Raw genomic sequence first — 13,873 nt, 5'->3', positions numbered from 1 at the left:
AAACTGGGTGTACATATATATATATATATATATATATATATATATATATATATATATATATATATATATATAAAAGGCTAGAAGCTATGTCTTACCAGAAGAAATCAAACTAACTTTTATATATTTTAATTTTAAACTGAGTTAACTAAAGAATTAAATAGAGAGTATTAAATAATTCTTTTATAATTTGAATATTTTTTATTATATTAAAAAAAAAAAATTGATTTGCCCAACCCATCATGTAGACTAGTCTCCTACTAAAGTTCAAAGGCACCACCAACTTTCCTATTCTACAACGTACATAAACATCAACGCCTAACATCAAATCATAAAAATCAAATTCCTTTAGATATTTACATAGATGCATGCTTAAAGGATTTTCTCACATGTGACAGTGAAAGAATTAGCATGCTTTTCTTTTACAATATCCATTCTGTAAGGAGAGAGAACCTTGCACTTTTCTTGCTATATAAGCTTTTTAAAAAGAAATTGAAGACAAAATCTTCGTCTAAAACTATTAGTTAATGTCCAAGATTATCATTTGAAGATAACAGTCTGAAAAGAGCCGTTATCAGGGCTGAACTCTCTCCTCCTCCTGCTGCCTCTCAGAGAGAGAGAGAGAGAGAGAGAGAGAGAGATTGGAATATTTGCATTACAAGTTATCATATGAGGTGAAAGTAGTTTGAGATGTCTAAAGCATGGAGAACATCATGGTTTGTATGACAAAAGGAGGGGGACAAAAGTGGAGCCTTCGATGCTGAATAGTGTCTAAAGATGAAGGGAGAATCAATGACCTTACGCTTTTTCCATGGAGCTTGAATCTGCACTGGACCATCAACTTTCATGTCAGCTGCTGTATTTTGAATGCCATGTCGTCTAAGTGTCTCTTTTCGCAAGTAAATAATTCCATGTAAATGTCTGGTGTACCTTGCTTCCTCTTCCCTGCCTCATTTGCATGGATGCTTCAGACGACAAAGCCACCACAACCATGGAGGAAAAGTTATGAAAAGTCTCGGGTTTGAATTAAATTTTATATTTTTTATAAAAACTTCAAATAATTAAGATTTTATTCACTCATCTAAAATTATAAAATATGTTTTTTTAGAGGATAGAGTTTAAAAAAGTGATGAAAAACAATATCTTTCTCTGTACTAGAACAGAATCTATCAAGTGTGTACACTCGTTTGAAAAGAGAGGACTCTAGTCATTACTTGATCGAACTTTTAATGATTTCTTTCTTCTTTTTGAATTTTCTTTTCTAAAATATTGCTCTTATTTTCTTCTTTTTGGAACACTTGATCATAATTGATGTGCCCTGCATCTAACAGAAGTTTGTTCTCGCTGGATTTAATACGTGCTTTGTATTGTGCAAGTGCTTTTTAAAAGGTTTTTTTGGTTAAAAATAAATCAAAATTATCTATTTTATATCTACTTTCTTAGTTTCTTGCACTACTATAGATTAGTGTTGGAAATTTTGTTATGGCGTGGTTAATGAGTATAATTAATATCATATTATAAGTGAAGTTCACTCCATTTTTGAGTTAAGACCCGGCCGTTGGAAAATGTTCTCTAACATCAATTTTTTAATGTAAAAAAATAGTATATATAAAATTAATTGTGAGTAAATGAAAAATTAATTTAAAAATAATTTTGATTTGCAAAATTTTCAAACTAAAAAGTTGTAATCTCATATTAAAATATTATAAATTTTTTAAGTAGTTTGTATAGTGATGTTTTGAAAATTAAAAATTAAACTAGTAAGGTATTCAGTTTCTTAAATAAAAAAAAGACATGAGTAATGTGGGCTCTGAATTAAAAATATAAGTGTGCACTTGACTTTGAGGTACTGTTTGAAAACGTGGTGTAAATAGCGTTCCAACAAAATTTAAAATTTTATTTTGTTTTTTTGCTAAAAATTAATTTTTTTTGTATGTTTTGTATTGTTTTGATGTGCTAATCTTAAAAATAATTTTAAAAAAAAACATCATTTTAATGCATTTTAACATGAAAAGTAACCGCAACCATATTTCCAAACATGCTTTACTTAGATTAATTAGTCCATGTTCATGAATTTATTCAAATTCATTGAATCTATCCATTATAAATTTTTAATACATTATCCTAACAATTTTGGTCTTTATTTGAAACATTTAAACGTTTTTTTGAATTATTTTTTTAAAATTTTAAATATAAGAGTAATTTTTTAGACCAGAGAAATATATACTCTTCTCCCTTGACCTATTGTCTTCTTGTTCTACCTCTTAGGTTCTTTTGTGGTCGAGAAAATCGTGAGTTTTCTTGTTTGTAGGCTTAAATTGGAAGTGCATTCGTTTGAGATATTGTTAATTTTGGTGTTGTTTGTAATTTCATTTTAAATAATGTTTCATGAAAAAAAAATTATTTAAAATTATTTTTTTAATATTTTCGGATCATTTTGATTTAAAAAAATAAATTAAAAAAAAAATAAAAATATATTATTTAATATATTTATAATTTTAAAAAAAAATTACTACCATATTTTAAATCACCCTCAAAATTATTTGTTTGCACTAATCTACAGGTAATTTAGCCTTGTGAATGAACAGTAGTCTTTGACAACAATGTTATTTATTTTCTTGTTTTCGTCCAAAGATATGCAAATAAAATAATAAATACTTTATATATACACTTATTTTAACTGATATATTTATATATTATTCTCTTGATTGTATTGATTACGCTAAGCATATTTTTTTCCACCAACTAGAAATCATGGGATGAGCATAATGATTTCTGAGCATGTCTGTCTGATTTGCAAGTTGCTCGTACCTTCTGATCTACAACTCCAAGCAGAGACCCGATGCATGCTTCTTCTGTCCAAGGTTTCCTCGCAGCTTTTTTCTGAGGAAAATAAAAGAAGTAGAAATGAACAAAGGAGAAGCATTTACGTGATAATAATACCACTAAACAAAAGGACAAATAAAAGGAACACAAGATTAAAGGTAGGGTTTGGCAGCAGTGTAGAGGGTGAACCTTCACCGTCAGGTTAGGTCTGCCCAGCCATGCCTGCTCCTCAGGGAGGCCCATTTTGGCAACGGGTTCAGCAAGTTGTGAGCCTTATCAGGTCTGTAAGATTCTAACTCAGCCATGGCTGTCATCGGCCACACTGCCCTGCGTTGTTTGTCCAGCAACAAGGGTTCAGATCTGGCCTCCGTGCAGGGGACCCAGGACTGATCCCGTCAAGTCTATAGAAAAAGCCAGTCAGTGTCGCTGATGGAATACTGTGCCTCTATAATTGTTTTTTGCCGGAGAAAGGCCCTACTGAAGATTGTCAAATCTTCTTCACAGAACAACTGTACTGAATCGTGTGAATATGTCACTGTACATACTTAGATCCCCCACTTTAACATCTCTCATCAATTTTTTTAATAATACCAGATAGATTGATAATGCCTACAGTGTCATGGACGGTGGAAACAATGGGGCTAGCCCTGCGTAAGTGCTCTTTCCTATTTTAGCTAATAAGTTCATGCAATTGTACGACTTTTAAATTAAGTTTGTGTTTTGTATTGAGGTAGTTTTAAATCATAATTAAAATATAAAGAAAAAAAGTTAAGAAGATAAAAAAAAAGTTAATTTTATGGCTGAAAATATTAATTTTTCACAGTACCAAAACCGATCTCGTCGTTTTGATAAACAACTGGACTGATTTAGTGAACCGATCGGTTCGTTTCTAGAAACAATCGGACCATTTTGGTTATTATCTTTTTAAAACTAACAGGATTCAATCAAGAAAGAAAGGTAGCATTTTCATTTTTTCTTCCTTCCTCTCACCTTGAAAGGTTAGAAAAATGATTGTTCGGAGTAAAAAGAGAGGATTTTGAGAGAGAAAAACACTTGTACACTAAAAATCAAAGTGAAAGAAGATTTGATTAGAGAAGAAAAAAGAGAAAATAAGAGAAACTTTGAAAAAAGCTTGAGAGGTCAATCGTTGGAATACCTTCGGCGACCAGATAAGACGTTTAAAACCCATTTGTATCAATTACAACAAAAATGTGGTGGTTTAAACAAAATTGATCAAAGAATGAAATTAGGGATCTTCATATAAATATAGAAAAAAGATAAATTTCTTGAAAATTGAGTTTCTAAAACCCTTGTAGGTTTGTTGTAGGAGTGAAATAATAATGAAATAACAAAAAAAAAAAAAAACAGTAAAATCCCTAGATCTAGGTTACAGAGATTTGCTTTTAATGGCTATTAAGTAATTTTTTGTACTGAATAAAAGTGTAAAGATGCTATTGCCCATGTTTAATTCTTAGATGACTTTTTAACTTCTTGGAAAAGACTTTCCTACCCCCAATGTGAGGCTTAATGATGATTTTGTAATGTAGGGTAAAATCATCACTTCATTATTGCAATCCATGATAAATAAACTCATATTACATGTTTGAAACTTGAGTCCTTGCAGTTTTTTTTTTCCAAAAATAAGTTGTATCTTCAATGATTTAAAGATTGGTGTAATCTAGCCACATTAGTTTTAAATCATGAACAACTAGTTGCAATAGCTCAAAGGAATCCAATACATGATACAAGGAGGAAGAAGAAAGGAGTAATAATGGCATCAGATTTGATCAAGAATTTAATAGTTGTGATGTTCTTCTTGCCACATGCCCAACTAGGTTGACAGCATTGAGCACAAGGCAGTATACGATGAACTGTGAGTCAGGTCCGAGCTCTATAATCTATTGCAAAATGTGCTAGAAATTAATTCAGAATTAAGAATTCCCTGTGAACTGCCAGTCTTCTTCGCCATCTTCTCACCTAAACATCAAGTGATGCTCACGTGTGCTCATGGTGGACATTAGTGGCAGTACTGTAACTCCATTTGTTTAATTATTGGCTTAACCTCTGCAAGCTGATTTTGCATTGATTACTAACATAACACTCTCACTTTTTGTCTGCAATTAGGTTAAAAACCCTAGAGGGTACCTGAGATCGCTTTGATTTCTTCTAGGCGATAGATACTTAACCAGAATCTGCAAGCCCAAGGTTTCAAAAACGATTAAAGAAGTTCAAACTTCAAACATGGCCATTTCACATGTAATGAAAAGGGTTTGATCGGTCAAAGATTGGGCTAGAAAAGCCGATTTGTAACCTAACACTGTCACAGCCTATAAAGCAAAAACAAAAATATACAAGGTTGGATATTTTTGGGGATGTGTCTTGTGGCATGAGGAACACTTTTTGTCACCATCCAGACATCTTTTACAGGCGAAGGAAAGCATAAAAGAAGAACAGGGAAGGGCAGCATTTTCTTCAAGCATCTAGAGGTTGGGCTTTTAAGGTGGACAGACAATAATTTCGGTTGATAAAGAAGGGTTCAAAGCGAGAGAAAATCATTGCTCAAACACTTTTTTAATCCTGTATATTTTTGACTCTGGTGTTTTTATGCATCTGCGCACAACTTGGAATTATTATTTCCAAGATGCCCAGCTCCTGTTCCTGATGCCTCCATGAAATATCCCTCAGTGAGTGACAGTTTGGCTTCATGTTTTGTTCATTAGTGGCACTTTCGCTTTTTGCCACCAAGGGTAATATTGTTTTTTGGAATGCATTATTTTCAAGCTACAATGGCCACCATCCCTCTGAAAATGATGTTTTGACCTCCACCGGGACGTGCCAAAAACCCCTCCTCCACATTTCTTATATGCTTAGATCTCGAGCTGTCTCGTCGTCGCCGGTAAATTTATTATTACAGAATTTGAGAAATAATAAATTTTGACATGTAAATGTATTTTAAAAAATGAATCGAAGGTTTTGGACATGTTCTGAGAAGCATGGTTATCAAAACTACGGTGGTTTGATATTTCTTGAGACCGGATCTGAGTGAACTCCAATGATATTTGTATTTTTTATTCAAACTTGTTTTATTTTATTTTTAAGATTATTTTTTTATCTAAAACAGCTTTAGCTCCATATATAGGTTAATTTGCCAACCTTTAAATTAATCCAGCTATGTTATAAGTCGACTTAATCAGTTTATAGTTTGACTAAGTTAACTCTCGTAACTTAAATCTTGAATCGAGTAAGATCTAGGCCAGGTTTGATAAATATATAGCATATTAGAAGTGTTTGAAGAATTTCTGATTATATAAAACTTGCAATGCGCTGTATTAAATAATTTGATAGTTTTTTTAAGCTCATATACTTTTATTTTTAGCATTTATATTATTAGCTTTTTATAGGACATTTTATGAATTTGTAAAATAATCTGAGTTATGAAAAAATCTTTATATGTCATTTTTTTTTATTGCAATTACTTTAGCAATTTTTAAAATTTATTTTTTTATAATTTTATCCTTTAAAATTTAAGATCTTCCTTGACTCGATTTTATTTGATAAGTCTTTTGTGTTTCAAAATCTGCGTAACTTGATTTTATTTAATAATAAATTGTCCTTGACTTTTCTTCTTCTCACCTTGATAAACGAGCGAGCTCTGTTTTCAATTTGCTGAGATCTCTTAGAACTGCAGATCGATTATGCAATTTTTTAATCATCGTGGCAATAGCCCCTGAGACTTGTCGTTCAACATCATGTCGGTCTTCCTCACAATTCCCCATGTATGGTGTTTTTGCATAATTAATTGGTTAAATTAAGCAGCAACTGAGGCCACAGAAGGGCCATGAATATTCTTGCCAGACTTATCTCCCATAGCACTCTACCCTAGAAGGTTGGAATCTTGCTATAATCAAGAGAGGAAGAATATCTATACATCATAGCTACCCTCCTCCGAATTTCTCGAGTCTCCAGGATTATTTTTTTTTCTGTTTTTTTAAAAAATTTAATTTTTTATTAATTTTAAATTAATATATTTTTAACATTTTCAAATCATTTTTATATGTTAGTATCAAAAATAATTTTTAAAAAATAAAAAAATATCATTGACATGTATTTTAACACGAAAAATTATTTGAAAAATAACTACAACTACACTACCAAACAAACTCGTAATCTTGAACAATATTATTAAACCCTGGTTATTATCGAGTTTGAGTCACGAGTTTTATGAATTAATTTATATTAAATTAATTAAAATGAAGGTGTTTTTTTATTTTCTCAAATAAAACTAAACCAGTTTTTAACTTGGTTGCACTAGTGTAATAAGTATATATTTGATATTATAATGCATAATATTTTTTAAAATAATTTTTTTTAATACATCAAAATAATTTTATTATTTTTAGATATCAACACATAAAAAACAATCTAAACCCAAAATAAAAAGGAAAAACATTTTCAAAACACTCTATAAATCAATTCCTACCTTTTTTTATAAGAAACTTGGCTTAGTTAGGGCTGGACTCGAAAGTATATTTGTTTTAAAAAAATATTAAATTAATATTTTATTTCAATGTTTTATGATAATTTTAATATATTGATATTAAAAATAAAAAATATATAAAAAATAATTTTTAAACGAAAAATATTCTTCTTTGAAAACAATAAATATAGGCGGACTGAGAATAAGTTTAAGTTGATATAGATTGACTGGTAAGAAAAACCTCACCGCGAGAGGTAATGAAATTTGACAAAGCATATTTGTACACACCGCGTTATGGCCAATCTCATTAAAAAAATAAAAAGAAAAACCTGATTGATTATTTTGAAAAACTGAGTCATTCAGTTAAAATCCAATTATTAATTTTTTTAATTTAAATAACCTCATCTTGATTATTCTTTAAAGTTTTCTTGGATTCAACCAAGTTGACCTTTTTATTTTATTTTTATTTTATTCAAATTAATATATTTTTTGTATTTTATATCATTTTGATATATACTAATATAAAAAAATTAAAAGATATATATTATTTTGATATATTTATGAATGAAAAAATATTTTAAAAAATAATTATAATTATATTTTCAGACAGGTTCTAATAAATGAGTCTACCAATTTAACCTGAATTTAAATAAATATTTTGATTGTGAACTCTAATATAAATTAAAATTTTATTTTTATTAACAATTACGGCATCCAAATATATATTATTTCAGTCTGTATTTGTATTTCACACGCTAATTACCTAATTTATCGATTTTTCTCTTACAGGAATTTAAGTGTGGACTGTAAAGATTCACTGCTTCAACAATGGCATTGGAATCGTATGCTTAAACAATTTATTATATATTGATATTTAATAGATATATAACATAATATTCAAAATTTAATGATATAATATCACTCCACAAATATAATAAAACAAATAGACATTGAAAAGACACAACATGGGTGTACATTATCATACAACAAAAGACTATAATTTTTCCATTTTACTAATAATGGGTTTTTCTAAGAAATTTTTATCATGCACAAAATTAAGGTTTTGCGTTTTAAAAGTAATTTATAAAAATTTTAATTTTTTTAATTTTAAATTATTAGTTTTTAATTTTTAGATTATTTTAATGTGTTGATATAAAAAATAATTTTTAAAAAATAAAAAAAATATTATTTTAATATATTTTTAAATACAAATTATTTTAAAAAATAACTAGAAATCAAGTATTTTGTTGCTGAGTTTCATTTATAATTTTTTCAATTTCTCACACGGTTTGAATCATAAATATTTATTACCTTTAAGAAAACCGTTAACAAACTTCTTTTTATAAACACCTTTAATAAACTTCAATTCCAAGAGATTACTTTAATAAATAATACTTAAGTAAAATAAGTATCCAAATCAATCAATATTCTAGTTATCTAAGCTGTAAAACACTCAGGAGAATATGAAGCTGAGAGACTGAGATATATATATAAAGCTACTAGTCCAGCTGTGGTAGAAGCTAGCTACAAGCTCCTTTATCATGATACCTTGCCCATTGTACAATCGCCTCTTGTCTGGAGAAAAACAAGAGAAATAGAGCTTAAAAACGAGGAGCACTAGCTTTGCTACAGAGTTTAGCCCTAAAAATATTTGATTTATAGAAGAAGACAGCTAAAAGGATAGGTATTAAATGCACACCAACAACCGCCTTTAACCCTTTCTTTCTTTCTTATACCTTGCAGCGCTAGCACTAGCACATTCTTTCTTGTAATTCCTCTCCTCTCAAGTAAACACAAAACCCCATTTGTTTGTTCTCTTTCTTCTCTCTCTGTTAACTCAAACTCTCTTTAACTCCAGTTTGAGCTTGCTTGTTTTTTCAATTCTGCGTTGTCAAGTATGAATAAACAGGAGGTTATGAAGATGCAGGTATATCTCTCTATCCATTTCCTTGCTCTAAAATCTTGTTAGTTTGGACCTTTCTTTCAGTTTTTTGTCTAGTTCTTGATTCTTTGTGTGACCCTGTTGTTGTTTTTTTGTGGTCGCCTTTCATAGCAGACTCATATTTTGAAAGTGAACATAGAGTGTCACTGTGGTGGATGCAAGAAGAAAATAAAGAAACTGCTTCAAAAAATCGAGGGTATGCTCCTTATACTGTGACCTCTCTCTCTCTCTCTCTCAAGAAAGATTTAATTTTTATGTCTATATTCTCCTGGGAATGTTAATTAATTACTAATCTGACTAGCTATGTCTCCTGTCCTGATTTATGGAAGACTTGGATTTAATGAGATGGAGAGTCAAGAAGGTTGGAAGTTAGTTGTTCAATTGTAGAAGAGATTGATATTTTTTAGACAGAAAATGATTTCTTCAAAAAAAATCATAGCAGATGCAGAGTTGACATGCCAATGCTTTTGAAATTTTGTTAGGATTTTGATTGGGAAGGACAGTTGAAAGAGAGATGGATGGTCGCTTGGAGGTTGTGTCTAGCCTTTTGGTTAGATGGTCAAATTTTCGTGGGAGATGATACTTTCAAGAAAGCAGAAGCATTGTTTAGATTATTGGGTTCTTGATTGATGGGACTTTGCCTTAGAAGAAGTGTCATTTTCTAATCTTACTTTAGTTGTTTGTCTCATAGTGCCAGACAGTTTTCATTGAATTTTACTAATGTGGTAGCAATGTTTTCTTGCTCAGGGGTGTATACTACCACGGTAAATGCAGAGCAAGGGAAGGTAACTGTGACAGGAAATGTAGATCCGGCCAAGCTCGTTAAAAAGCTCGAGAAGTCGGGGAAACATGCAGAGTTATGGGGAGGTCAAAAGGGCTCAAACAACTTCCAAAACCTTAATAATCAATTCAAGAACATGCAAATGGGAGGTGGAGGTGGAGGTGGCGGTGGCGGTGGCAAAGATAACAAGTCTGGGAAGGGTGGAAAAGGTCAACAAGGACAACAAGTACAGATGATGCAACAACAGCTGAAAGGGTCTAAGGATCCAAAGATGCCTCAAAATAAAGACCAGAAGTCAGTTAAGTTCAATCTGAACGAGGACGAGTTCGATGATGAGTTCGATGATGAATTTGATGACGAGTTTGATGAATTTGATGATGAGTTCGATGATGAATTTGATGATGACGAGGAAGAGTTTGGTCATGGCCATGGCCATGGCTTGCCTAACAAGATGATGCCTATGATGGGTAATGGCCATGGTCATAATTTGCCTAACAAGATGATGCCCATGATGGGTAATGGACATGGACCTAATGGGATGCCAATCAACAAGATGATGCCTATGATGGGTAATGGCCATGGACCTCATGGCATGCCACCAAACAAGATGATGCCGATGATGGGTAATGGCCATGGACCTAATGGCATGCCAAACAAGATGATGCCGATGATGGGAAATGGCCATGGACCCCATGGTATGCCAAACAATATGATGCCCATGATGGGAAATGGCCACGGGCCTCATGGTATGCCAAACAATATGATGCCCATGATGGGAAATGGCCATGGGCCTCATGGTATGCCAAACAAAATGATGCCCATGATGGGCAATGGCCATGGGCCTCAAGGTATGATGAGCGGACCTGGGTTTAATGACAAAAAGGGTGGCGGGGGCGGGGGTGGGGGAGGTGGTGGTGGAAAGGGCAAGAAAGGTGGTGGCGGTGGTGATGATGTTTTTGAGATACCTGTGGTAATGAAGGGCAAGGGAGACAAGAAAGATGGCAAGGATGGCAAAGGAGGAAAGAAAGGTGGAGGTGGTGATGACAAGAACGGTAAAAGCAAGGGGGAAAACAAGAAACAAGATGGTAAAGACAAAAAAGATAGTAAAAGAGGTGGTGGGTTCCTAGGCTTCGGTAAGAAGAGTAAAAAAGAAGACGATAGTAGTACCAACAAGACAGCTACCAATAATGGCAGTGCAGGTGTACATGGAAACAATAATGGCGGTGGGCCCAAGAAAGGTGCAGGCAAAAATGGTGGGGTCCATGATACTAACAAAAATAAACAAGGGTTCCCTGAAATTGATGGAGCAGGTAATGGTGGTCACAAGAATATGGTTCATATGGGACAGATGGGTCCAATGGGCCCAATGGGCCCGATGAGTACAATGGGCCCGATGGGCAATTATGCTAGGATGGGTAATGTACCAACAGTGCAAGGACTGCCGGCACCGGGAGCAATGAACGGTGGTTATTATCAAGGGATGGGGCCAGGGCAAGGGAATCCTTATAATCAGCAGCAATACATGGCAATGCTGATGAATCAACAGAGGCAGCAGCAAGGGAATGACATGTTTCAACCGATGATGTACGCCCGCCCTCAGCCAGCCGTGAACTACATGCCGCCCCCCATGCCGCCTACTACGGCGACCGATCAGTACACGCACTTCTTCAGCGATGAGAACACCGAAAGTTGCAGAATAATGTGAATGTGAAGTTGTTGAGAGTAGTTAGCTAAATCATGTCCTTGTTTTGTTTTGATGGGGTTAGATGTTCTTCTTCATGTGATGGGTGCTAAGGTTTCAAAATATCAAATATGCCTATGTGACTTAAAGATAGGGGCCAATTCTTTATTTCACTCCTTGTGATATATTATCCTTCAAACTCCTACGATTTTTACACCAGTTATTTCAACTGTTCTTGATCTATGGCCTCATTTATGTAAATTTTTGAAGAATTTTGAGTTCAAGTCAGAGAGGCAAATTACAGTGGATGATTTAATGTTGGTCATTTCTAGTAAACTTTTCGAGCTCTAGCTGGGATGGTGCATTAAAAGGTAAAGCTGTTTTAGTAATAGTGTATTCCATTTACAACTGGAACTTGAAAAAATCATAGTAATTATTTTTAAAAAATATTTTAAAATTAAAAAAAAAAACTTTATTCTTACTGAAATCTATTCTTTTGACAATAGCCAGCATGATCACATGGCTTTAATTTCAAATACGAATTGAGAGAGGGGCCTATGTTAGGAAATTGCAGGGTTAATCTGCTGGGCCATGCAAGCTTTATTCATTATAAAAAAGAAAAAAACTCAGGCAAGCAATCGGCTATGGAAAAATCAATTGGATGAGATCCCAAGTATTCAAAATGATGGTTCTATCCCTTTTCACTTTAATGATTAAAAAAGAAAAAGAATTTATATAATTCAACATTGCAATTATTTTCAAAAAATAAAGATGTTTCCACGGGGATTCGTTTCTCGAGACTGAGTGGTTGCAACAGGCTTCTGCTACTTCTTTATACTGATTGATTGCAATGTTTGCGGCTGTATTATACCCTTTTTTTTTTTTCTTTTAATTCGAGAAAATCCTACCTGTTAGAAAGTGTATTTATGAGCTCAGGTTAATAAATAAAACCCTGATTATTCCAGATTTTTATAAAAAATACATAATTTGTTATACAGATCTTAAGCTCTTTACATACGGGCTGTATTATACCCCTCACGCCTAATCCACGTTGAAGACTCCACCGTTCTTAAATTTCTCCTGGCATCATTTAGACAAGTTTTTAATTAGACAATAGTTTGATTTTGTGATTGGAATTAGTAGTTTTTAATGTTTTTTTTTAAATAGTTTAGATGTATTGATATAAAAAATAAAAAATTATTTTTATTAATTTTTAAATGAAAAATATTTTAAAAAATATCATCAATTACACGACTATTTTTTATATTGGCCCTCGTCTCTTGTTACCTTTTGCTTTAGTTAAGTGACTTGATTATTTTGATGGTGTTGATCTAGTCCATGATCATTTTAATTATGAATATCGTCCTTGTACTTCATGATTTTGTGGGGACCTTTCGTCCACTTTTATTTAATACAGCTCATAGCTAGCTTTTGGTTACTGTCCTGAAAAAAAAGAAGAAAAAATAAATAAAAATATATTTTGTTGAAAATATAAAAATAAATTTATTTTTAAAATAATTTTAAAGTAAATTTATATATTTTATAATCAGAAGGTAACATGTCTTCAAAGATAATATATATTATTTTTAAGCTATCATTGTAAAATATTTTTAATTTTAAAATTATCCAATTAAAATATATAAAAATAAAAATAATAATTATTATAATTTTAAAATACAATTTGATGATCATTATAGATTAAATGCATGTTTTGGTTGGGCCAAGATCAAAGAGGATTCAGCTGAGCTTCGCCTAGTTCAGTTAAACATAAAAGGGTTAGACTAGGCTAACGGGGAAGGGTTTGGTTTGGCTACAAACAAGGTTAGGATATGAAATCAGAGGGTTAGGTTGGGACAAAGAGAGGAGGGTTAGATTGGAGATGGAAAGGTTAGGTATGGAGATAAGATGGTTCGATTGGGAAATGGAGAAGAAGGTTTGGTTAGGCCATTTTGACTATATATATATATATATATATATAATTTCATGCACCATCACTGTCTCATGCTTTAATGCACAACATCATTCATATCTTAAAGTAATAGCAATAAGGGAAACAAGCCATGTTCATTTTTTTAATCATAATGTTTTTTTTCTTTTATTTTTATCATCGTTATGTTAAAAGCCTGTTTGAAAGTATGATTGTGATTTTTTTTAAAATGGTTTTTATAC

The 13,873-nt window shown here is 32.1% G+C and overlaps 1 protein-coding gene across 2 annotated transcripts; it reads left to right on the top strand.

Annotated features, from left to right (window-relative positions):
* The first annotated feature begins 8,781 nt into the window (after window positions 1–8,781).
* LOC118060820 (uncharacterized) lies at window positions 8,782–11,877 on the top strand. Of its 2 annotated transcripts, none has more exons than XM_035074111.2 (3): window positions 8,782–9,227; window positions 9,357–9,438; window positions 9,990–11,877. In XM_035074111.2, the coding sequence occupies exons 1-3, from the start codon at window positions 9,198–9,200 to the stop codon at window positions 11,726–11,728; spliced, it is 1,851 nt and encodes a 616-aa protein (XP_034930002.1). In that variant the 5' UTR covers window positions 8,782–9,197; the 3' UTR covers window positions 11,729–11,877. The 2 variants fall into 2 exon arrangements, with proteins under 2 accessions (XP_034930002.1, XP_034930001.1); XM_035074110.2 differs by having other exon boundaries at window positions 9,354–9,438.
* Window positions 11,878–13,873: the final 1,996 nt, after the last annotated feature.

Source organism: Populus alba, chromosome 13 (genome assembly GCF_005239225.2).
Source record: "Populus alba chromosome 13, ASM523922v2, whole genome shotgun sequence".
Lineage (NCBI taxonomy): Eukaryota > Viridiplantae > Streptophyta > Magnoliopsida > Malpighiales > Salicaceae > Populus > Populus alba.
Note: the sequence above shows the minus strand (reverse complement) of the source record. Positions and strands in the feature narration are given on the sequence as shown.

What these genes read in the sequence shown, in the direction of transcription:
- LOC118060820 (XM_035074110.2), top strand. Translation starts at nt 9,198, where the DNA reads ATGAATAAACAGGAGGTTATGAAGATGCAG. An exon ending in AGGAGGTTATGAAGATGCAG is followed by an intron (nt 9,228 to 9,353) that starts GTATATCTCTCT and finishes CGCCTTTCATAG; the next exon opens with CAGACTCATATTTTGAAAGT. An exon ending in ACTGCTTCAAAAAATCGAGG is followed by an intron (nt 9,439 to 9,989) that starts GTATGCTCCTTA and finishes TTTCTTGCTCAG; the next exon opens with GGGTGTATACTACCACGGTA.